Source organism: Convolutriloba macropyga, chromosome 3 (genome assembly GCF_964194025.1).
Source record: "Convolutriloba macropyga chromosome 3, txConMacr16.3, whole genome shotgun sequence".
Classification (NCBI taxonomy): Eukaryota; Metazoa; Xenacoelomorpha; order Acoela; family Convolutidae; genus Convolutriloba; species Convolutriloba macropyga.
The window spans coordinates 15187519-15211831 of NC_134470.1; the positions used below are offsets into that span (position 1 = coordinate 15187519).

At 35.6% G+C, this 24313-nt stretch overlaps 1 protein-coding gene across 13 annotated transcripts in view; it reads right to left on the reverse strand.

Annotated features, from left to right (window-relative positions):
• Positions 1 to 24313, reverse strand: part of LOC142335983 (uncharacterized) — a 174243-nt gene that overhangs the window by 145017 nt on the left and 4913 nt on the right. For 9 of the 13 annotated variants that reach the window (XM_075384412.1, XM_075384408.1, XM_075384417.1 and 6 more), the window contains exons 2-11: positions 21642 to 21728; positions 21226 to 21313; positions 16131 to 16180; positions 15957 to 16025; positions 13128 to 13388; positions 12510 to 12647; positions 3987 to 4187; positions 3783 to 3806; positions 3311 to 3494; positions 2496 to 2919 (exon numbers count right to left, since the gene is read on the reverse strand). In XM_075384412.1, the coding sequence (XP_075240527.1) occupies positions 2496 to 2919; positions 3311 to 3494; positions 3783 to 3806; positions 3987 to 4187; positions 12510 to 12647; positions 13128 to 13388; positions 15957 to 16025; positions 16131 to 16180; positions 21226 to 21313; positions 21642 to 21728 (1526 nt within the window). The remainder of the gene's footprint in view (positions 1 to 2495; positions 2920 to 3310; positions 3495 to 3782; positions 3807 to 3986; positions 4188 to 12509; positions 12648 to 13127; positions 13389 to 15956; positions 16026 to 16130; positions 16181 to 21225; positions 21314 to 21641; positions 21729 to 24313) is intronic. The other 4 variants (XM_075384411.1, XM_075384410.1, XM_075384418.1 and 1 more) reach the window with 2 other exon arrangements.

Consider the following 24313-nt stretch of genomic DNA (forward strand, 5'->3'; position numbering starts at 1 on the left):
GATTTAACAGACACCTGTATTAGGGACCTATACAGGCGTCTATTTACAGGTGTCTTAATTTTTTCAAAAAGCTCTCCACTGATCTGCATCTACAGGTGTTTAACTGTCTCTGAAACCCCTTCCAATATGCGTCTATTTAGGTGTCTTAATAATTTCAGAAATATTCCTTCACTTTGCGTCTATTGACAGGTGTATATTGCGAGGTATCTAATAAGTTTTTCCGGAAAACCCTCCTTTCTGCATCTACATACAGATGTCTATTAATTTTTTCTGAAAAATCACGCACTTTGAGTCTAATAACAGGTGCCTGATAAATTTTGATGAAAAATCCCCCCATTACCTGCCTATTTTCAGGTGTCTATCAATTTTTCGGAAACCCACCCCCCTCCCCTGTCTGCGTCCAATTACATGCGTTTAATAATTTTTCTGTACAAACCCTCTATTCTGCGTCTATTTACAGAAGTCTATTTTCTGAACAATTCCTCAGTCTGCATCTATTTACAGGTGCCTATTAATTACAAAAATGTTCTCTGGAAAATCCCTCCATTTTCCGTCTATTTTTGCGTCGATTGACAGGTATTTATTGCAAAGGGTCCTAATTTCTTTTCTAAACCCCTCCATGCTTAACGGTTATCGACACGTTGACACTCTTCTGAATACCTTAAGCAACTAATTTTTACCTTGGCTAAGGTGAAGACAACAATTTATAACCAATATACACACAATAGGCCATTGAGGTGTCTATTGAAAGGTGACAATAGCCAGAAGATTTTTTTTCTGTAAAATCGCTTCATTCATTATTAACAATTGTTGACAATTTTTGTTGATACTTAAGAAATTGAGGGATTTTTCGGACAAAGCAAAGCAGATTGCATAATCAAATTTTGGCGATCAATTTGCTAGAGATTAGCGCAACAATCTTACTACAACTGACTCCCTAATTTTTTTTTAAAAAATGGAAATATTAATAAGATTTATGCACAGAATTCTAAAGAAATACCTTTTGCCGTATCTTATATTACTCCTGAAAGCCTCATTAATATTATCGATTTCTCTGCATTGGCGAACAGATTGGTAACTTTAGCTAAGCCCTACATGGTATATTATTAAAAACCATTTTCTCATGCTCAATTAAAAAAGCTTTCAATCAATTTTGAATGGTCGAAAGCGCGCATTAAATTAGACGCAATTGCGGATTATAGATATATTTAATGCCAAAAATGGATATTTAAAAACTGAGCAAAAACACGCTCCAATATTTGTCACCTAATTTCCAACTTGAAAGCATCTCAATTTCGCAAAAACGGCGGAACCATTTTTGAGAATAGGTAGTAAGCTTGTCTCCTAATTTTTGTTCATTTTATGTATCCAATTATCAAACAATTTTTATTAAGGCGGAAATTTTGGGGTATACCTCTGCGTCGTAATGTTTTACTAACTAATTCGTATGAGAGCACTTGGGACCACTCATAAATGAGGAAGATAAGCGTAAAAACGTCCCTTGAGAAGTCAAAGAGTCTTCTAAAACAAAAACTCGGAAACGGCCGAGCAAAAAATTTGCATAAAGACACACAAGATTAAAATAATTGCTTTGAACTTCGTTTGAGAGCAAGAAAAATGAACTTTAATCAGAAACATAGCCGGCAGATTGCCGAAATAGCTGCGAAAGAATGGACCTGCGTGCATATAATAGAGATAGAAACAGATACCGATCAAAATTGAAAAAAATCGACGCCGCTCAAAAAACTAGGTAAAAAACATTCAGCGATAAATAAATAAAGCTTGTTAAAATTCATTATGCAGAAGCCTCAAATTAGGGACCTTCACTGCACCTATGAGTTCCTTTGACCTTGAACAAATTTAAATTAAACTTAAGTTTTAAAGTGCAAAAGTCATTTTATTGAGTGAGGTAAGTCACCTATGATCAAAATCTAATCACGCAAATAACCTAAAATCTTTTGCTAAAGCGAGTGAGAAATGACGTCACGCGCGCAAATGCCGTTAATGAGAGGAAGAAGTAATTCAGAAAATTTGACTTTTTCAGCTTTGCTGTGGGAACAAATGTAAAACGAAAAAAGAGCGTCAGACGACGAAACAAAAAACCAAGAGCACCGCAATATAGCTCCGCTCAGCTTACAGCTTCGCAGCTATAATAATCAGTGTCCTTTGCTCTTACAAAAAACAATCAGTTCGATTGAGCTTTTCACTCCAATTCCGTAAATTTCCACGCGAGAGTTAGAAAGCTTTTCAGAAGTGGAGGAAAGAGAACTCTTCGAAAAATTATAGTTTCAAGAATTACATGCAGGTCCCTTTTTATTAGCATTTCTCAGCGAACGAAGCCAACATGAATTACTTTAAAGCTCAAACGCACAGAGGTTGTAAACCCAAAACTAAAATTTTCCACCTTTCCTAGGCTTCATTTCCTTTAAACAAATCTAAATGCAATTTCAATATCAATACTACAGAAGGCGCTTTGTTAAACTAAAAGTACTTACGCATTAATGATATTCTTCGACTTGTTGGCAATTTCTTCGCTGTCTTTTGCCTTTTGGTTCAGCTGCGTTTCACTATTACGCAGTTGTTCGATCATTTTCTCACGTTCAATTTTTAACACATTCAGTTCACGAGTGAGATCATCTACACGGCTGATAGCCTTTTTCTTCACCCTATCAGAGTCTTCTAACTTATTCGTAACTTCTCGCATCTTGTACGTGAATTCAGTCGCATCGATGTCTTTCTCTTGATTCTTTTTCTGCAATTCGTCGTTCCGTTTGCTGAGATTTGTTTTCATTTTATCCAATTTTTCGATTTCTGCTTTCATGTTTTCGAACTCTACGTTGCGCCTGGGATCGTTCAACTGACTTCTTAGGCGCCTGATCTCTTCTTCTAGTTGCCGCTTCTCAGAGGCAAAACTGTCTTCTGTTAAACACAAATATTGTTAATGGTTAGAAAATAAATTGGGAAACCTAGTCTGCATGGTTCGCGACAGACAATTTTAAAACAGACAAAATTCAGTTTCTGGTGAGCATTAGATTTCGATGGTTGTCAAAAATTTACGACGCTCTTCCATACCCGAGCCCGATTGATAAGGTATCTAGAGCCATCAATCATAACGTTCCGTTAAATATCAACCTTTCAAAAGTACAAAAGCACATCCTGTAAATTAAATCTAGGAAAACGAAAACAAGCATCAGATCTACGAGCTTAATAAGAAACACCTGGAAAATTTCATAATGATTGATAGCTTGATCCAAAACTTAATTTGTTCGAACATTTATTTTTTTTTTCATGTTACTTTACAGCCAATAACCTCTCTTAGAGACTTCTCGCTGTATATCTTGTGTGTAATCGTTCACACGTGACCTCAGGTGTTCCCTGTCTTGTTCGCTCCTGTTCAGCTGCTCCTTCATCTCTACAGTCTGTCTCTGAGCCTCACTTCTAGCCATCTCTGAACCCTCCAAACGTCTGTGCGCATCATCTAACTGCTTCTCTAGCTAAACCCAACCGGGCAGTTTATAGCACGGCGTTATAGATAAGTTGCAAATAACTCTTTTTATTTATTGCTCATAATGTTTTTAAAAATCAGTTGGCAGACATTTCAATGGACATATTAAGTCAGCTTAGCTATCTGATGACTTACGAGAAAACGTTTGTTATATAGATGAAAACTTGTCGATCAATTAAAAATGGTAATGATGTTGGTTGATTGTCATTAAAGATGTTTGTCATGAACACCAGTCAATTATTCATGTTGCTCCAGGAGTATTTCTATCAGATCTCACCAATGTTGCTAAACGCTCTGAAATCTGTCAATGTAACTGGTTAAACGATACCACAAATATCTTTATGTTTAGGAACTAGTTAAAGTTTAACCTTTGAAAGCGCAAGTCGTGCAAGAAAATTAAATACCGACTTGTGATAATACGAACACTCTCATTGAAATCTATAATACGCACTGAAAGATTGAAGGTGAAAAGCTAACAGACCTCGGCGATAGCTGTCTCTGATCTGATGAGCTTCCTCTTCAGATTTCGTTCACTTTGTTCAACCATAGCCTCTCGTTCGTCCTCGGGAGAAGAACCTGAGTACTTGTTATGCTCTCCTGTACTCATGTTACTTCCTCTGTTGCTACTCAGAGCCGCCCTCGGACTTCTAATCTGTGGAGTCCCATGACTGTTTACGAGCTCCTAAAATAGTTAACTGTTTTTTCAAAGAACAAAACTCTTGAATTATACACAAGGAACAACTAAAACCAAACAAACAAAAGTGAGTTATCATCGAAATAAAATTGGGCTTATTGAAATGTACGAAACAAGTCTACAACAACGCTTAATCGCTTAAAATCGACGTCACAATTAAAAACGCTGGCTTCAAATAAAGATTTCCGGCATTGCTGAGAAATAGACTTGTGTACCGTACAATACAGATAGAAACAGATTTGAAAAAGGTTTGAAAAGATTGAAAAAGGTTATTTGCGCTACTCGAAAATTTATAAAAAAAAACATTCAGTGATAAATTAATCAGGCTAAATTAATAAGGCGCAGTGATAAAATTCACTCCGCAGAAGCCTTTTTATTAGGGACCTTTATAACACAGATGAGTTCCTGCTACCATAAACTAAATTAAACTTAAAATTTAAAGAGCCAAAGTCATTTCATTGATTGATTATTGATCAAAATCTAATCACACAAATGACTAAAAACTTTTATTAGAGGAACTGCGAAATAACGTCACGCGCTCAAATGTTAATGAGAGGAAAATGTCATTCAGATAATTCGTCTATCAGCTTCGTGTGTGAACAACTGTAAAACCAAAAACTACCGCCTGGCGACGACACAAAAAACATAGCACGACACGTCCTGAATTACAATTAAATAAATTAAATAATGGCCTGAAAATCAACATTTTATCAGCAAGATCAGAAGCAGGCAGTCGACAAAGCACGCAACCAAATAGGCGCAAATATAAACAACACAAAACAAAATCTCAAAACATAACCGACTAACGTCGGGCGAATTGCTCTCAAACGACCGACGAGCGGTTGGCTTCGTCAACAGCTAGCCACGGTTTAGTGACCTCAGGGCACTACCTCTTTATCCCGTTTCTGAAGACGAAAATCAAATGGGTCAGACAAAAAATCGGCCAAGCGAAAAATTGCATTAAAGACAAACAGGATCAATATATTTGCTAGAATTTGCTTTTGAGAGCAATTAACAATGGTTTCCTAAAAAGCGCCTGTTAGATCATTTATGATAAAAAAAAATTTCAACTATAACTCATTGATAATGAGGATCAGAGATGATGACATTACGCTACATAACAGCAGCCGAAGTGCGGCATCAACAAAGGGAGAGGGGTTACTGATGGTTTACTGTCAAGTAACCCATCTGCGAGACTTGAAAAAATTTGTTGGCCAGTAATGGTCGTTTAAACTCCGAAAAGGACAAAAAATATTGAAAAATTTTGGGCAAATTTGCAAATTTTAAACATAGCCGGCAGATTGCCGGAATAGCTGCGAAATAGACTTGCGTGCCGTAAAATACAGATGGAAAAAGATACAGAAGTGAGTTGATAAGTTATCGCCGCCGCCTATAAAACTTACAAGTTTATATCAAAGGAGGTTGTTTTTGGGTGCAAAAAAAGTTTCCCTGTCGCGTCTCGAACCGGCGATCTCCGGATTAACAGCCAGTCGCCTTAACCACTCGGCTGTCGGACCACACAATCTGTTTTCTTACAATCAACTTTGTTTTAGGAACAGATTCTGTTTCTGAATAACCGCAATTTAGGTCACGCAGAAAGCGTGAAATCAAGCGCGAAAAAGCCATTTAAGCAGTGACGAGACAGAATGTTCTAGAACAAATGTAAAACGAAAATAAAGCGTCAGACGACGAAACAAAAAAAAAACCAAGAGCACCGCAATATAGCTACGCTCAGCTTACAGCTTCGCAGCTATAACAAAATCTTGCTGAAATTCAAGACATTAATATCTTAAGAACCAATTCATTGTCTCAAGAGACTATCCGGTATCCCTATTTCAAGCCTGAAATAGTTTCACAGGCTCATAAAGATCCGTACACTTGCAACATAAAAATTTTCCAAAAATTTGAAAAGTTTAGTCTTTATCCACAAATTACTAAAACTGGAGTCATAAAAAACGATGACCACCTTGCCCTTAACTCTAGAAACTATGCAGCAGCTTATTGTCAAACCTTGGAGGAGGTCCCTGTAGCCGGAAAAAATTCAAAAACATGAAAAAATTGCAAATATTTTAAAAAAAAGCTTAAATTAGTGATATTAAAATCTTGAACACTCCATTACATCTATAAACTATGCAGTAAAATGTTATCAAACCCTGGAGGAAATTCCGCGGCTCTTGAGGCCAGAGAAACCTAAAAAATGACAAAAAATTGCAAGCTGGGATTTAAAAAAATGCTAGAACTTGTGATATGAAAAAGTTGAAAATTAATCCATGGCCAACAAAAATTTTCCAATAACTTATAAGCAAACCCAAAGGGATGTTTTCTGACCCTTGAGGCTCAGAAAATCTGAATAATGACTATAAATGTCAAAAAATTGGAAAAATGGGCAAAAAATATCAAAAATGCGCTAAAATTCGTGATGTTAAAATCTTGCAAGACATTCAATTTAATTTAGAAATTATTCAGTAACCTATTTTCTAAACCCTAGAGGAGGTTCCTTGGCTCTTGAGGCTGCAAAATTAAAAAAAAACAAGAAAAATTTCAAAAAACTTGAAAAATTTCAAAAAAACTTGAAATGTCACCGGGGGTTGATTGGAGGGGGCATCACTGGGTTGGGGGTATTAGGCGCGGTGGGGGGGGGGGGCAATAGGGGGGGGTCAAAAGAAGGAGTGCCTTCAACCTCTATGAACCACCCTTCACACCATAAGTATAAGTCTAAACAGTTTGAGCTGAAACAGAGCTGAAAGGCTCTAAGAGCACTTAATGACCGCTGGGCGCTACATGTTTATCTCGTTTTTGAGGACGAAAAGTCAAAAGCGTCACACGAAAAATCAGTCAAGCGAAACATCGCATAAACAAGGCCGACAGAACTAAAATAACTGCTACAAACTTCGTTTGAGAGCAATTAAAAGGTCTTTCAAAAAATTAGGAAGACAAAAGCCCTCAAAAGTCATATTGCACATAAATGTTAATACAAAGCGTCCTTGAGATGAGTACAAAATACAACAACCTTGTTGAAATCAATCCTAGGCACAGCAAAAAGGCAAACACTGAAAACTGGAACTAATATTTTGAAAATGAATCACGTCACCGTAAGTAAAACTACATGCTGAAATCCTTGAATACAGCACAAAAAACTTAAAGTAATAAAACCTTAGCATTTACGTAAGGTGAAAAAGGGAGAGACGTCAGCCAGATTGCAACAAAGTAGCCGCGGTAGCTTTGCCGCTCTGCAGCGTCAAAAGAAAACAACATATGTCCATTTGCATGAATGAACAAAAAAGCAGATTCGAAGTGACCGTAACGTCAAACGCGCGTAACAAAAAACTTGACGTTAAAACTAAGAGAAGGCCAAAAATAACACCAGCCATCGCTTTTGCGGTTATTAACAACAAATTAAGGCAAAATTAAAAGAAACCGAAAACCACTCAAAAACAAAAGGTATCAATGTCAATGAAAGCGATAGCTAAAAGCTGAAGCCAATACAATGACAGCAATTACAGCACTAGTAAGCCAATGAAAAGGAGGCAAGCAACAAACGCGCAAGAATAAAACACAGCTGACAGATTGCTGGAAAATAGCCACCGTTGAAGGCGCTCGATGCACATCGGGATTGAAACAGAAAAACAGAAGAACAGAAAAATTGACCGAATTTTCTTCTGTTTTTCTTTTTAGTGTCAAAAAGTGTTCTAATTTGGCGTGCAGTTTCAGTTAGAATTTAAAACTATACTTAAATTAGCTTCTAAACTGAAAGCTAATAGGCTGAAAACCGATATCACCAAGCAAACACTCTAAGGAACTTTGATAACCTAATCCTCAATGACGTAATGACCGGGCTTTACCCCGTCTCTTTTGATTTTGCTCTTTGGACTTTGACCGTATTCATTATATTGCGTAATTCGATGCATGAAAGAATTTAAAATCCATTCAGTTAAAACAGTAAGTGAAGTAAGTCAGAAGTCAAAATTGTGACTTATATAAAACGAAAAACGCGATCAAAAGGTTAGGTAAAACGAATTAAAAACACAGCAGGACAAGTCCTGACGTACAATTCAAAGAATTTTCATTGACTAAATAATAGACTAGACCCAATAGGAATATGAAAGAACATGGAAAACCATTTATAAAAAAATAAGATCACAAAATTAAAAAAAGAAAATCAAGTTAAAATGCAGCAAGTGAACAAAAAATCATTAGAGAAAAAGTAAAATTTGGTTTAAAACAAAATAGGCCTAGATTGAACTAGTAATGCATTGGGAAAACCATTAAAAAAATCTGATCCAAAAAAAACGAAAAAAGTAAAAATCAAAGTGAAATTGCCGCATGTGAACAAAAAAAAACTAGCGAGAAAGTGAATTTTTGTTCAAACAGCGTTTTCTCATTCTACAAAAAAATTAGAGTTACAAAATTTCACGCCGCAAAACCAGTCGCTTTTTCACTCCACTTCCTGTTTCGGCGTGACCAAAATCACTACTCCAATTTGACTTCAAAAATCATGAAAATGTGTGAACAGATCTTAAGACAGCGCCCCAATACAATTCAAATTCTAAGTAATAGCCGTTTGAGAGGCTGACTGCGGCTATTAAAAAATATACAATTGTTTTTTGAAAGAAGTAATTGAAAAGTAAAAACCACTCCTAGGAACTCAGGGCAATAATTACAGAGCTTCTATTACACCTCATCAAAGAAACAATGATACCGGTCAAGAATCAGAAAAAAAAACAATCACAAAAAGCCCCGTATAAATGTGCAAAACTAAAAAAAAATCACTAAAATTTTTTTTAAAAACAAACAGTGTCTAAATCGTAAAACATAGATGGAAGATTGCCAGGAAAAAGCCGCAATAGCTTAGTAGATCTGCAGTCCGCAAAAAAGTAAAAAAGATAAACAAAAAAATTACTCTTCATGAAAGGATGACATGTTATATTCTGATAACGAATCTGTGCAAGTTATTGCTGCCACTAGTAACTGCTCTCAAATAAACCTCATTTATAGTGACACATTCACTTGACGTTATCTCTTTGAGTTAACGTAAAGAAAAGTCAATTTCAAAGTAAGGAAGTCATTTTTGAGAGTGAGGTAAATCACGAAAACTTAATCATGCGAAAACAGAAAACTTAATTACGCAAAAAAACCCAAAAAAACTCGCTCAACTAAGAGTGAGAAATGACGTCACGTACGCACTTCATTTGGTCGTAAAAAAATCTTGAGGATAAAAAAAACCAAGAAAGGCCAATACTAGCCCCAGCTATCGCTGTACGGTAACTAAAAATAAACCGACTAACGTCGGGCGTCTGCTTTATATCGAAATGACGGGGCAATTTAATTTACGGGTGTAGATTAAGAAATTTTTTAAGGTTGCAGAAACTCGGACCTCAGGGGTTCGAACCCGAGACCTCTAATCACTACTAACTATCGATTTCAAATTAGCGACAACTTCATTTCGAAATGAGATCTCGTGAAATTGCTCAAAATGAAATGAAGCGCAAAAAAGACTTTTGAGAAGTCACACAATGTTTTAGAACAAAACCGCAAATATAGCAAAGCAACAATTTTGCTTAGAAAGACCAAAAAATAACAAACATAACCAACCACGTCTTGCGAAAACAAAACCAGTTACCTTCGTCAGTAGACAGCCGCGGTTTAGTGCGGCTAGCTTAAGCTTAATTGAAGGGGCGTGGGGTGAGCGCAGCGGGGGTAAGAGTGTGAGGTGGATAAGGTCAACGGTGGGAGGGGGTTGGCTGCACGGGGCCCTTAGGGCTGAACGATGTGCAGAGGTGGGGATTTGGGGGCTAATATGGGGGGAGTAACCCTCTGAGAACCGCTCTTCACACCATAAGTATGTCTTCAAAATAGTATTTGAATCGCATACTTGGAGACTAGTGAGCTGAAAGGCTCTAAGAGAACGTATTGCCCCCTGGGCGCTACCTGTTTATCCCGTTTTTTTGAGGATGAAAAGTCAAATGGTTCAGACGAAAAATCGGATTAAACCAGCAGGACTATTAATAAAATTTCTACAAACTTCGTTTGAGAGCAATCATAAGCAACAAACATACCCGGCAGATTGCCGGAAAATAGCCAATGTTGATTCCCATAACCAAAATTGGGATGAAAGTAAACTAATGAAAAAAAATGAATTTTGTTTACATACAATTTTAAAGTGCGAACTAGTTTTATGTCATTTCGCAATGGAACACCCTCCTGTTTCGTAGTGAGATGGCACCGGGCTAGTATCAATACCAATAAGAGATGGTAACTAAGAACAAATTTCGAGTAACGGGCATCTAAAATTGGGCTTTATCCCGTTCCTATAAATATGGGTTTATCCCGTTCCTATTTCTGATTCAGTTTTTCCATACTGACTCTGTTCATCTTAAATTGCTTTGCTGAGCAACTGATGTCTAAAAACAATTCTAGCACAAAAAGAGAAGAGTAAAACCAGCCTAAAGATTTCACGAAAAAATGTTGATCAAGATGCCAAAGGTAAAGCAAAACAATTTCATTAAATCAAGTAAAAAACATAGCAGGACAAGTCCTGAGGTACAATTCAAAGAATTTTCATTGACTCTACAACTAGACCTAGAACGGACTATGAGTGAATTGGGAAAACCATTTCTAAAAAATCAGATAAAAAATGAAAAAAAAAACAGAAAATCAATGCCAAAATGCCGCATGTGAACAAAAAAGAATAAGCAAAAGCAAATGGAAATTTGGTTCAAACAAAAACTAGGCCTAGAATGAACTATGAATGGATTGGGAAAAGCATTTCGAAAAAACTCGATCCAAAAATCAAAAAACAGAAAATCAGTGAAATACCCGCATGTGAACAAAAAACCACTAGCGAGACGCCATTTTCTCACTCTACTTTAAAATTAGAGCGAAAACGTTTCACGCCGGAAAACCACTCGCTTTTTCGCTCCACTTCCTGTTTCGGCGTGACCAAAATCACTACTCCAATGTGTAAACAGATCTTAAAAAAAAGACAGCGCCCCAATACAATTCAAATTCTTTGAATTGTTAAAATAGGAGCGCTATTATAGCCGGCGGAGAAGCTCAGGCGGCTATTAACAAAGATCATTTTTCGTCAAAAATCTGTCAAAAAAAATTACATAACCGACTAGCGTCGGAAGAATTGCTAGTGGTAGCTCTAATCAACTGCATCCTGCTTCAGTAGGGGGAGGGGGTGTAGCCTGATTGGGACTAAAAATTTCACAAGGGGGCTTCAAATAACCTCATTAGAGGTTAATATATACCACTATTAAGATTTAAAGTGGAAAAACATAACCGACTAACGTCGGGCGAATTGCTCTCAAACGACCGGCGAGCGGTTGGCTTCGTCAGTAGCTAGCCACGGGGGGGGGGGGGGTGCACGGGGGGCTGATTGGAGGGCAACACTGGGTTGGGGGGCAACAGCGCGGTGGGGGTGAAGGCAATAGTGGAGGTGGGGGGTCAACAGGGGGGGGGGGGGGGGGGTGTCTCAACCTCTAAGAACCGCCCTTCACACCATAAGTATAAGTATAAGTCTCCAAAACAGTTTGAGCTGAAACAGAGCTGAAAGGCTCTAAGAGCACTTAATGCCCGCTGGGCGCTACCTGTTTACCTCGTTTTTGAGGACGAAAAGTCAAAAGCGTCAGACGAAAAATCGGTCAAGCGAAAAATCGCATTAAAAAAGACCGACAGGACTAATATAATTGCTACAAACTTCGTTTGAGAGCAATTAAAAAGCACCAATTTAGGCGCACTTATCGTTTGACTTTCAGTTTTAAATTGCCGCCGATTGAGTTTAGCTGTTTGAAATTGTGAATGAGAAAGAACTTTAGATCACGCAAAACGCAAAAAGACAAGGGCGTAAAAGTCACTCGAAAAGTCAAAAAACGGTCAAGGAAAAACTTCATAAAACTTCATAAAAACTTCATAAACTGCATAAAAAGACGCACAAGTTTGCAATCATTGCATTTCTTCGAGAGCAATTAACACTACCAACTAAGTTCAGCAGGTGGAGGGGAATAGCTAAGGGCTTCAAATGCTTTTTATTGGAGCTAACTTTACAACACCAAATTTTTGAAATCAAGTTTCAGCACTCCGTTGTTTCCCTCTGACTTTCAGTAGCAAACTGCTGCCAATAAAAATAAGCTGCTTTAAACCATCTACAGAGCAATTTAACCCGCAAACATCCAGCGCGAGAAATTCATTCAAGAGGGAAGGTCAGAAGAAAAATTGGCATTACAAAAAATCGAAACGACAGGGCTTAGATGATTGCTACTTCGTTTAAAAGCACGTAATCATCAGACAGTTTACAAACTATCTTACTTTTCTCAAATTGTCAGATATCTCTGGGTTATCATATCGTCTGTCAGAACCACCTTTGCCACCACTCACTTTCGAATCTCTGATATCACTCTGCAGTTGAGACAACATTTTCTCCAACTGCGATATTCTATCGTTCTCCTGAAATATTCAGCGCAATTCTAGAGCCGTTGAGAGAAGACGTTTTTATTGATTGATCAGATATATGCAGAGAAGGTGTTTAAAAAGAGACAACTAACTTCACCACCTCAGCTTCAGAATGATCTATAAACCACTAGCAGTGTAGGATAAAATACTCCAACTTACGCATATGCTGAAACAGAGAGCTTGAGTAAATGACATGGCACGTACGGTTATTATTCAACGAGTTCCGCATTTGTACCCAGCTCAAATTATGAAAGTTTATGTCTCGAAATCCTAATTAGGTGTTCCGTTACAGGTCCGTTTAATATAAGTCTGTGGAAAAGCCCATCTCCCATCACCAGATATTGAATAGAAATCAGTTAGGTAATCAGTAAATATTTAGGGAACCAGTGAATAATTTCAATCAGTGATTTCGAGTGAAATGAGTTCAGCTGTTTAGCAAACTTTTATATGGTCAATAGAACTCAATGATCTTACATTTGGTTGAGGCACTGCCTTCGACTGTGGTTGGGTGTGAGCTTGGATCAGGTTTCTCTGATTCTCAACTAGCTCTTGCAACAGTTGACGGGTTTCAGCTTCACCGGCCGATCGATCACTTGGCGGGGCTAAGTCGTCCAGATGTGCTGCCACACCATTGCCTGCCAAGTCAGTTGGAAGGTTAAGCGGATAGCCTGATGCTGGGTACTGTCTGTACGGAGGAGCCATCGCACGTCGAGATCCAAAGGCACCCGGTGAAACCTTAACAGGGACACACTGACTGATAATAAAAAACAATGCGGGTAAACTGCCGGAAAATAGCCTCCGTTGATACCCGTAACTCCGAATGAGACTGAGAGCAGAATAAATATTTTTGAAGTAAGAACTATTTTGATGTCAATCCGCAGTTAGATATACTCCCACTTCTTAATGAGGGGATACCGCGGCTATCATCAATAAGAAACATAGCTGACAGATTGCCAGAAAATAGCCGCAATAGCTTCGCAGATCGGCAGTCTAAAAAAAAGAGTAAAAAAGACAGAACAAAAAATTGGATTTCATTGAAGGCTGAGATTTTATATCATGATTAGGAATCTGTTTAGGTTATAGCTGCCTCTATCAGCTGCTCTTAAATAGCCTTCATTTAGAGTGACACACACCCATTTGACCTTATCTCTTTGAATTAAAGTAAATACAAGTCAATTTCAAAGTGAGGAAGTTATTTTTGAGAGTGAGGTAAGTCAAGTGTGACCAAAAATTAAATCACGCGCATGAAAAAAAATTTGCTCCACTAGGAGCGAAAAATGACGTCGCACATGCAATTCAGATGAAATTGCATGAACGAATGAACAAAAAGTGGCTGTGACGTCATATGGTCTTAACAAAAATCATGACGACGAAATAAATAAAAACCAAGAGAAGGCCAACAATAGCCCCAGATCTCGCTGTGCGGCAATTAAAAATTATTACAGATGGTAACTACAATTTCAAAGAACAAGCAGCTGGCTTCTAAAATTGGACTTTACGGGATCGTTATTTTTCTATTCTTGAATTCTTTATATGAATCCCTTCACTTTAGATCTCCTACATGAGCAACTGCATTCTAAAGCGCTTTGAGCAGAATAAGCGAAGAATATATCTAGCGTACAGAAGTCAAAAATAATTCATGCAAAATATTGAACAGACTGTGACTTACGGTAAAGCGAAACAGGGCTTTATCGGTTTATCCTGTTTTTGATTTTTTGGCATTGACCGCATTCACTACCTTGCGTAAATCAATTCATAAAAGAATTTAAAATCCATTCAGTTGAAATAGTGAGTGAGGTAAGTCAGGAGTTAAAAGTGAAAAATCGTGACTTATGTAAAACAAAAAACGTGATCAAAACGTAAAGCGAATTTTAAAAAAGGAAAACACCTCAATAATTAGCCGTTAAGAGGCTGACAGCGGCTATTAATAATTATAACAAACTTCGTTCGAGAGCAATTAACACGTTAAAAATACGAAGAACAAAAACCTGAAAAAAATTAGTTAGGGAAAAGTTCCATGTCTAGCTTTCAAGTGTGACTTCATACTATCAACACATAGAATACCTTTTAATTAGGAAAGGATGGAAAAACAAGAAGCATGAAATGTGAAAAGGCAAAATAACAACCGACAAAAACGCGCAATATTTACTCAAATTTCTTCAACAAACATAACCGACTAAAAGTCGAAAGAATTGCTCTCGAACAACTAGTGGGAGCTTTAATCAATTGCAGCCTGCTTCAGTCGGGGGGAGGAGGGAGGGAGGGGAGCCTAAATGGGACTAAGAAGTTCAATAGTGGGCTTCAAATAACCACATTAGAGGTTAACATATACCACAAGTAAAAAATGGCACCAGTTTCGGTGCACTGTTCAGTTGACTTTTAGTATTAAATTGCCGCCAATTGAATTCAACTGCCTAAAATTGTGATTGAGATCGAATTTTAGATCACGCGAAACGCAAAAAGTCAAGGGCGTAAAAGTCACTCGAAGTCTTTTTTTAAACAAATATTTTGCGTAAAAAAAGACGACACACGTTTACAATAATTGCTATGAACTTCGTTCAAGAGCAATTTTAAAACTTTTAAAACAAAACAAGGCATAATGGCTTAAAAATAGCTGAAGACTTAATCTAAAAGTGTTTTTAATATTCGTATCAGATGCTCAAAAAAGCTTCCAAACGGTCTCTAGTTTAGATAATTGAGATAACATTTTTGACTGAAAAAATTAAAACATTTAATTCAAACTAAAACAATTAAAACTAAGACAATTAAGCTAAAAAATTGCTAAAAAAACACTAAGACAATTAAACTAAAAACATCTAATTTTCTCGCTCTCTCTCTCTCTCAAAAGATCGACATGAACAAAAAACGACTCTCTCGTCCCTACGCTTATCAGGTTTCTTCAGCAATTTTACTTAAACACTTCACTCATTTCACTTCCTGTTTCAAATTCACTCCAACAAAATTATCGATCAAAACAGACACTCTACCAATACTCTCTTCGAGTCGTAAAAAAGACAGCTTTCGAATACAATTAACGCCATTATATTCAAATTGTTTGAAATGCAAAAAAGGCGAGCACATAAATAAACGCCCTTGAGAGGCTGACAGCGGCTATTAAACATATATTTTAACACGCGGACTACTAAAATCTATAACAAACAGTTTCAATTGCAAACTCATTTGCAAAAAGACCCATAGGCAGCAATTGAAAAAATGCAGCGAAATCAGTCAAATAAATTTAGCCACACGCTAAGTCTACAGAAAATGTTTCAGCTATCTATGATTGCAACATAACATTCTAACAGATCTGTTTGGACGAGCTCGCATCTGGTGATGATCAAATGGGACATTCGCATGGGCTGATGATGCAGTCTGTGAGAAACAGAATAACAGATAAGCGAACAGAAAATAGTGAATGAGCAATTTATACATGCAGTCAACTGCAAACGAATAAAACACTATATGAGCAGCACATACCATTCCGTTTCGGGCGAAGCGAGGCGACATCGATCGTCCTCTAGTCTGACCTGAAAATTATTGGTTGATTTAGTCGGACACTAGTTTATACAGTCCAAGGTAGGTTATACAATCTTGAACCGCGACTGAACTGTATCACGACTGAACTCGACTATTTCACCCAAAATTTGCTCAATTTCTTGATATTTCAGTATTTTTTGATTTTTCATTTGCGGCAACTTGACACCTGCTTTCGCAATTTTTTTCTCTTTTGTTTTCCTCAATGCTAATAAGGTGATGCGTGTTTTAATTAAACATTTTGCAGTTATTTGAATCTCTCAATGAGATGCAATGGTTTTTATGATGTCAACACCATTCGCACATTGAAATATATGTGAGTTGCTTCTCCGTGGCAATATCGGTTAATTTGAGTTTTGCCCGTTTTTTGTGCTTTTTATGGTATTCTTGCTCAGTCTCATTAATTACAGGTCTAGCAGTTTATAAATTATGCAAAAACAAATTTTTTGAAGTGTTCAGTTAATAACTTAGGATTTTTACGACTTTAACACTAAGTATTTTCATAATCAGAATCCTTCTTTTGCCAATGTCTGTTGTCTTATCATTTAGTCTCATCAATAACAGGTCCCATTGCCTTTCTAATGAGGCCCTATAAATACAATGAAATGTTGAAGATGAACTTTAAAAATACTTTATACTGATAATAGTTCATGATGTTTATGATGGTTTAATCACAATATTCATGAGAAAACACAAATTTATTTTTGTTTATTTTTTGAAATTTGTTTTTTGTACCTTGTGGTTTAATCCAAAAAATGGCTAGTCCCAATGGCGTTCTATGGAGGGATAAATTATCTAAATTACCGTTTCCAATTACAGTTTATGGTTTGTGGCTTAGTCGCAAAATATTTTCTTAAATTTAGTAAAAATTTTGTTTTTTGCCCTTGTTTGTGTTAGATTGTGTAATAGCTTAACCTAAAAACATTTTCAGTTATCAATTCTATTCTTTACATGGAGGTAAAAATTGGTCTGAATTTTGTGTTCTTGATTTTGAATTTATATATTTTCAAATAAGTTGATTTTTAAAACTTTCGTTTTTACCGCTTTTTGCTACCTTGACACCTAGTAGTCCTGTTATTAATTCACGTCATTTTGATGTACCTTGTCTTTCGTTCTTTTTCGAAGGCATGGTGCAAGCATAGTGAGAAAAATACATTCTGAACGCAGGTAGAGTAAAAACTTGTTTCATATCTTGCTTTTGGTGTGTACGATATTGATACCGATAATATTTGGGAAAAATTTTTTCACATTTTTTTATTTCAGTTTATATTTGCGTATGTAAGTTATAGGATTAGTCAACTATTTAAGGCTATTGTTACTCCAAAATGTTGAGTCAGATCTTTAGCCATTTGTTTCCTTGAATAGTACTTGACGACTTGTCGTGTTGTTTTTCTATTCGTCTTCTTTGTTTTTACAGCCATTTGGTCAAGGGCGAAATCAATCAGTAATTTTTTGTTGACTTATGCCGGTAAGCAGTTCTTTAATTAATGCAATTTTGTACGTTTCGTGTCAAACTTAAAGGGCCTACCGGTCTTAATTCAGTAAGCAAAACAATTTTTCACTCTTGTTAAACTTAATATGATTGTTAACTCTAAATTTAATACAATATAGGTCACCCACGCTAGATGATCATTAGTTGATTTTGCTAGAATATTAAGTGTTTGAATTTCGATTTTAAGACCTAATGTAAAAACCGGAGTCTTAGTTTTATGATTAGCATTTTATTTTGTCTTGGTGGTGAGAAGAGTTTCTTCTCTGCTGTTGTCAGTTGATGTACCAGCTGTCAAATTTTATTATTGTTTTGAGATGCAAGAGAAAAGTCTTGACAAAGTAAACATAATTTTTGTGGCTTATTTACATCACATTTATTCTTTTCAAGAAAATTAAAATTTTGAAAAATTGTATTGTTCCGACTCCTCTTGAGGGGGGGGGGGGACCATATACTCAAATGGGTTTTTTTCAGTTAATTTTCACCGATCGATATATTCATCGTCAAGAGTTGTGAGTGGCATCGTTAAAAAGCCCGTCCAGCGTAGAATATGGAAATAAAAAGATTTTCTTGAGTTTCGTTTTCTAGAGCGAGTTATCGATGTTTAAATTTTTGTGAATGTCAGACCGATTTGCGTTATTTTCATTCACATTTTCCGGAATTTTTGCTTAAAATTTCGTCAATTTTGCTAAAATTTGTTTTAGATTTTGGAAATAGTGTTGTTGATTTCATTTTTAAAGACACAAAAGTATTATTGACTATTATTAATTTTCTTGGCAAACATTTTGGCTAAATATTTCAAAATTCAGCCTTTTTCATCAAAAATAGCAAGAAAAAAGCCTCTTTAGTCCACTTTGATTAAATTTGCGGGAAGTACACACAAAAACGACTAACACAATCTTTGTAGACTCAAAAGGGACTCTTACTAATTCAACTTCCATTGAGAGTGCTCTTTAATTAAAATTTTGCCTTTTTTGATAAATTTACTCGTTGACTATCAAAAACGCGGTATTTAGTTTTGATTTTTTAACTACCAAAATATCTAGAACCAAAACAATCGAAATATTGGGTTTTCCCATTGGACGAAAAGCAGGGCTAGTTTTGGACCAATCTTGGATTTTTACTATCCAAAAACAATTTGGATTGTAATCAGTCGGTCTTTTTTTTTAAAAGAAATCTATCTTTTTTATTAATTAAAAACACAACATTTCAAATAAAAGCTCACTAGTGGAAGGACCAGTTGGCTTCTTAAGCAGCTCAAAATTAATGTATCTACTTTTAATTGAAGCTTACGCTCGTTTTGACTTTGAAAAACATTTGATTTTTAAATAAGTAATAGCTTATTGAACTTTGCCTCTACTTTTATCTTAATTTGGCCGACTTTTAGCTTAGTGTCAGCAAAGAACGAATGCTTCTTTTAATTATTAAATTAAAATTTATTCTTAATAGCGGTTTTAAGACTCAAATTTTTGTTTTCTGACCTTGGTACTACCGGTTTTCTGGCTTAATTTTTTTTATTTTTAGACATTTGCCCATTTTTCCGGTTTTCTCGTTTCGTAACATTATCACATTATTGAAAGTTCACATATCACATCATTGGCGTTCAAAATAAGGCACAATTGAACATATCAATATCTTTAAAAATATAGATTATGCTTTTGACGGCTTCGACACCACTTTCCTGAAGAATAAATTTGAATTTTTTAAATTTTGTCTTTAACTGTAGTTTTTACTGTCTTTTTAGTCTTATGAAATTTTCTGTATAATGACAGATTCCATTGGCTTTTATGGAAAAATAGACGAGCCGATATTCTGATATTAGTAGATAGCTAATGGCTTTCATGACTGAAGACAAGTGTTTTCAAAAACGAAAAACTCAATTTAACTTTGCAATTTTGTTCTTCCTATTGTCTAATTGTTGCCTAGTCTCGTCAAATACAGGTCATATATGACATCATTGGTATCAGTGGAAGGTGTCACACGGTATTAAGGTAGCAAAATCTAATAAAGAATTCGTTATGAGTTTACTGGCATCGACACGGTTTTTTCACAAAAATAAATTAATTTTTGATTTTTGTCATAGTTAACGTTCTTTTGTAGACCTAGGACACATTCTGGATAATTGCAGGTCTCAGGAGCTTCCTTTGGAAGAATAAACGAACCTATTTTTCATTTCATTTTGTAATTAATGGCTTTCATGTCTTTGAAAATAATTTATTCGAAAAAAAAACAAGTATTACTTAATTTTGCCCTTTTTCATTTTGTCTACTTGTTACGTAGTCTCATTAATGAGAGGTTACATAATAGAATGTCGGTTTTCAAAGAAGACGCAATCAAACATACTCTAGGGGCAAAATATGGCTCGAGGTTTCGACAGCGTTTTCTGGGAAGTTTTAATTGGATTTTTGTTTGTTGCCAATTTGTTCTTTTTGAAGCCACATAAAAATTTAATAATGACAGCTCCTAAGGCCCTTCTAAAGAAGCATAGGCAATCGTAAACTTCTGGGATATTTTCTGTTGAATTCTAACGGTTTTCATTACTTTGAAATTAATTTCTTTTAAAAAATATAAGCGAAAAGTTTTTACTTTATTGTTTTTTTGTCTAATTGTTACCGATCCTTATTATGGACTGGTCCCATATATTTTCTAGTGAACTGCAAGTTAGTTTCAGTTTTATCTGACGCTATTTTGACTTTGTTATTAGGTTGTCTTTTAAAATGGACATGAAGTTTTGGATGTGATTAATGTTTGTTGTTGTTGTTTGATTTTGCTGTTCGTCTTGACTCGCTTTCTTAATAATGGATGATCCCATCAATCTAATGCGTCATTTTTCACTCCACTGAGATATTTGCTTTGGACGCTATCTTTTTGTTCATACATCAACTTTTTTAAAATACTTGAATTTTTGGGTTTTCTATCTGTTTCTCATATGGTAGACAATTATGCAAAAATTGTGGATGAGCGGGGTCGGAACCTTATGTGCAATCGCACATTACCGAGCCTCTTTGTTAGTTTTCAATGCTTATTGTCGACGCGTTCTCCTAAATTTCTGGTATGAGTGCTATTGCATTTCACGCGCACTTCTACAATAATTGCTTCAAATTTCATTCCAGATCAACTAAAGCCATACAATATTATTTTGAGCTGAGCAACCAGAACCTTCTCTGCTAGAATTATTTTCGATGCTAAGAAAACTTGGAGACTATGTATTACGTTAGAATAAAAGCATTTCAAAATTACAAAATTTATTCCTTATTTGTTTCAAAATAGTTGAAGGTTGTGTGAGCTTAATTTAAATTCTGTCTATATTTAAAAAAGGAAAATTATTCCCTTGATTAAACCTATCAAATTTTATGTTCAAAATCAAAAACTATCTACTGTTCTCTTTCAAAGTTTTCTATTTAGGTTTCATTTCCTAAATAAAATGAAAACGCATTAGTTTTTTTTGCAATGGTAACAAGATTTTTGTTCACGAGGGGAGGAAAAATGAACATATGACAATTTAAAAAGAACAAGAATGAATATTCCAAACTAGACCAATTCACTCACCTGTATTTCTTCCACGCTCTCGCTCCTTGATTGATCTTCGTCTTTCCTCTCGCAACAAATCTGTCGACTGCTGCAGCTCACGTCTCAACTATAAACCATAAAAATTCTCAATTTGATTCAACAACGCATGCAGTACACTAACAAACCAAAAATTTTCTTATTTGAAAACTTCGTAATAAAATGAAATAAATCGTAAAAATGAATCTTTAGGTCAAACTGGCTACTTTCAAAGCCTATTTAACCGACCATTTTTCTTTCGTTTCTTTTGGTTTTTATATGAATAGGTGCAGAAAAATAATTGCCACAATCGAAATCATTTTTCCAAGAGAGCTTACATATTTTTTTGAGATTAGTTCAAACTACAAGCTCTGACAACTTCAAAATGTGACAGTAACATCCCATCTCTAACAACTTACATGATCAATCGCGACTCCTCTGTCTTGATCGCGCTCCTTGAACTCTTCCAGCATCCCACTGACATTACGAAGATTCTTCCCAGTGTCCTGTAAAGCATGCATTAATGTTTATGGTGAAACCAACTAGTTTTACACATTAACTTAATCGGATCTCTACCACAGGGAAAATTTTCAACTTCTTCTGGGAATCCGATTGACATTATCGCATGTCTATACGACGGACCTTCAGCAGTATTTGAGGCTGTTTTAACCACAGAGTTTTTAACCTGACTTTATCGGTGATCTCAGCCTTTTGAATCAGCCTTTACAAGGAAGTACCACTCACGAATAAAGCTTTATAATTCAGCGTATTAAACTTTGGCTAAGTAGCTCGAAACTCATCAGTATTTACATTAAAATAAACAGTCAATAAACCCTTTAGGATTGTTGGAAACCAATATCCATGGGCACCTTGTGAATAAAAACAAACCCATCAGATGGCCGAAACCTCCACACATGATTTCTATACCTACGATCGGGATTAAAACAAGAACAGAATGAATTGATTGCTTTTCGAATTAAAGTGCCAGCTAATTTGGTTGAATTTCGTAGTAGGTATACTCCCGTTTCTTTGAGAGCTTACAGGGATTTGTATCAATGCCAATAAACATAAGACCTGGCTAACTTAGACTAACCGCGAATGATTTTATTATTTTGAACCCACTTAGTGGTGAGAAATTATGTTTTTTTTGCAGTCAAAATTGGGCGTTCAATTTGACGTAAAAAGACGAGTGTTATTATTAGAAAGCCCATCAAGCGTAGATTATAAAACATAGCCGGCAGATTGCCGGAATAGCTGCGAAATAGACTTGCGTGCCGTAAAATACAGATGGAAAAAGATACAGAAGTGAGTTGATAAGTTATCGCCGCCGCCTATAAAACTTACAAGTTTATTTCAAAGGAGGTTGTTTTTGGGTGCAAAAAAAGTTTCCCTGTCGCGTCTCGAACCGTCGAGCTCCGGATTAACAGCCAGTCGCCTTAACCACTAGGCTGTCGGACCATACAATCTGTTTTCTTACAATCAACTTTGTTTTAGGAACAGATTCTGTTTCTGAATAACCGCAATTTAGGTCACGCAGAAAGCGTGAAATCAAGCGCGAAAAAGCCATTTAAGCAGTGACGAGGCAGAATGTTCTAGAACAAATGTAAAACGAAAATAAAGCGTCAGACGACGAAACAAAAACATAGCCGGAAGAATTCCGGAAGCGACTCGAAGCCGCAAAACCTCACAAACAAAACCCTAATTGCAGCTGAAGCAATTACCATTTGAATTCAACCTTTAACTCATTACCTCCCCTGGTCTGATCTAAAAATTGGTGAAACTTAAACCAATGTCACCAAGAAAAAAATGCAGCAAAACTTGTTGAAAATGTTTGATAACGTTAAAAAATCCGAAATAGATAAGCAGGTCAAAATACTGATGGCCTAAAACAGCTGAAAGGGCTATCAATTGCCCTCAAATAATACATGATTCTGATCTCAAAAAGATCAGAAAAGCAAACGGCAGATAACAATCTTAGAAACTAAGTTAAATATTTTTTTTAAAATAAAAAAGAATACTCAAATTTAAGAATCAGAAAACCACTATAATTACAGTTCTAATCACTGCAATTAAAACAAAAAACGGCACATACTTCTCCCTTGTTCTGCATATGCTAGACAACATGATTTAAAACTAATTCAAAAATTAAAATAATCAGAGAAAAGACAAGCAGCAGAAAAATGTTCAAAGGCAAAAAATCGTTTAAATTAACACCAAGGCCGGAAGGAAGTTGCAGTAGATAGTATTAAGTATAGCTTTTGGAAAAAGCTGGCTAGCAAACTCTCAGTACTGCCTTGTGTTGAATGAAATCAATTGCAAACAAAGAAATGACGAAAATCTAAGAAAATGCTGAAATCATTCAATTTTTTAACAACTGAAACAACCAAAAATAAATGTGCCATAAAAAGCTGCCAGGACAAACTAAAATGATACTAACTAGAATGATAAGAACATGGACACAATATGAAGAACACCGTAATAAAAACACACTCTTGATTTTTGAAAGTCAAAAATAAAAAAAAAACAAAATTCAAGAAAAACGAATACATTTCATTGTTCAGCATTAGAGACATAGAAAAGATAACTAGTCGTCCAATATAAAGATCTATCCTCCTGAAGTGAACAAAAAAATAAGAAAAACCAGATATCAAACATACGAAACATTAAATATTTTAAAGAAAAAGGTCAAAAAACTTTTAATACTGCTTTCATGAAAAATGGAAGCTGAAAAAATCAATATACCAAATATAAAAATAGGTGCCAGGACAAAGCTAAAATGATACTAACTAGAATTTTAAGAATATGGGCACAATGTAAGGAACACCGTAACAAAAAGGCACTCTTGTTTTTTAAAAAGTTAAAAATCAAATTAAAAAATCAAGAAAAACAAATACAGTTCACTGCTCAACATTCGAGACCTAGAAAAGATAACTAGTCATCCGATACAAAAATGTATCCTCCTGAAGAGAACAAAAAAATAGGAAAAAGCAGAACGCAAAAATATAAAACATTGAAACATTTTGCAAAAAAAAATTATCAAAAAACTTTTAAGACTGCATTTACGAAAAAGCTTCAACTGTTTTTCAAAAAC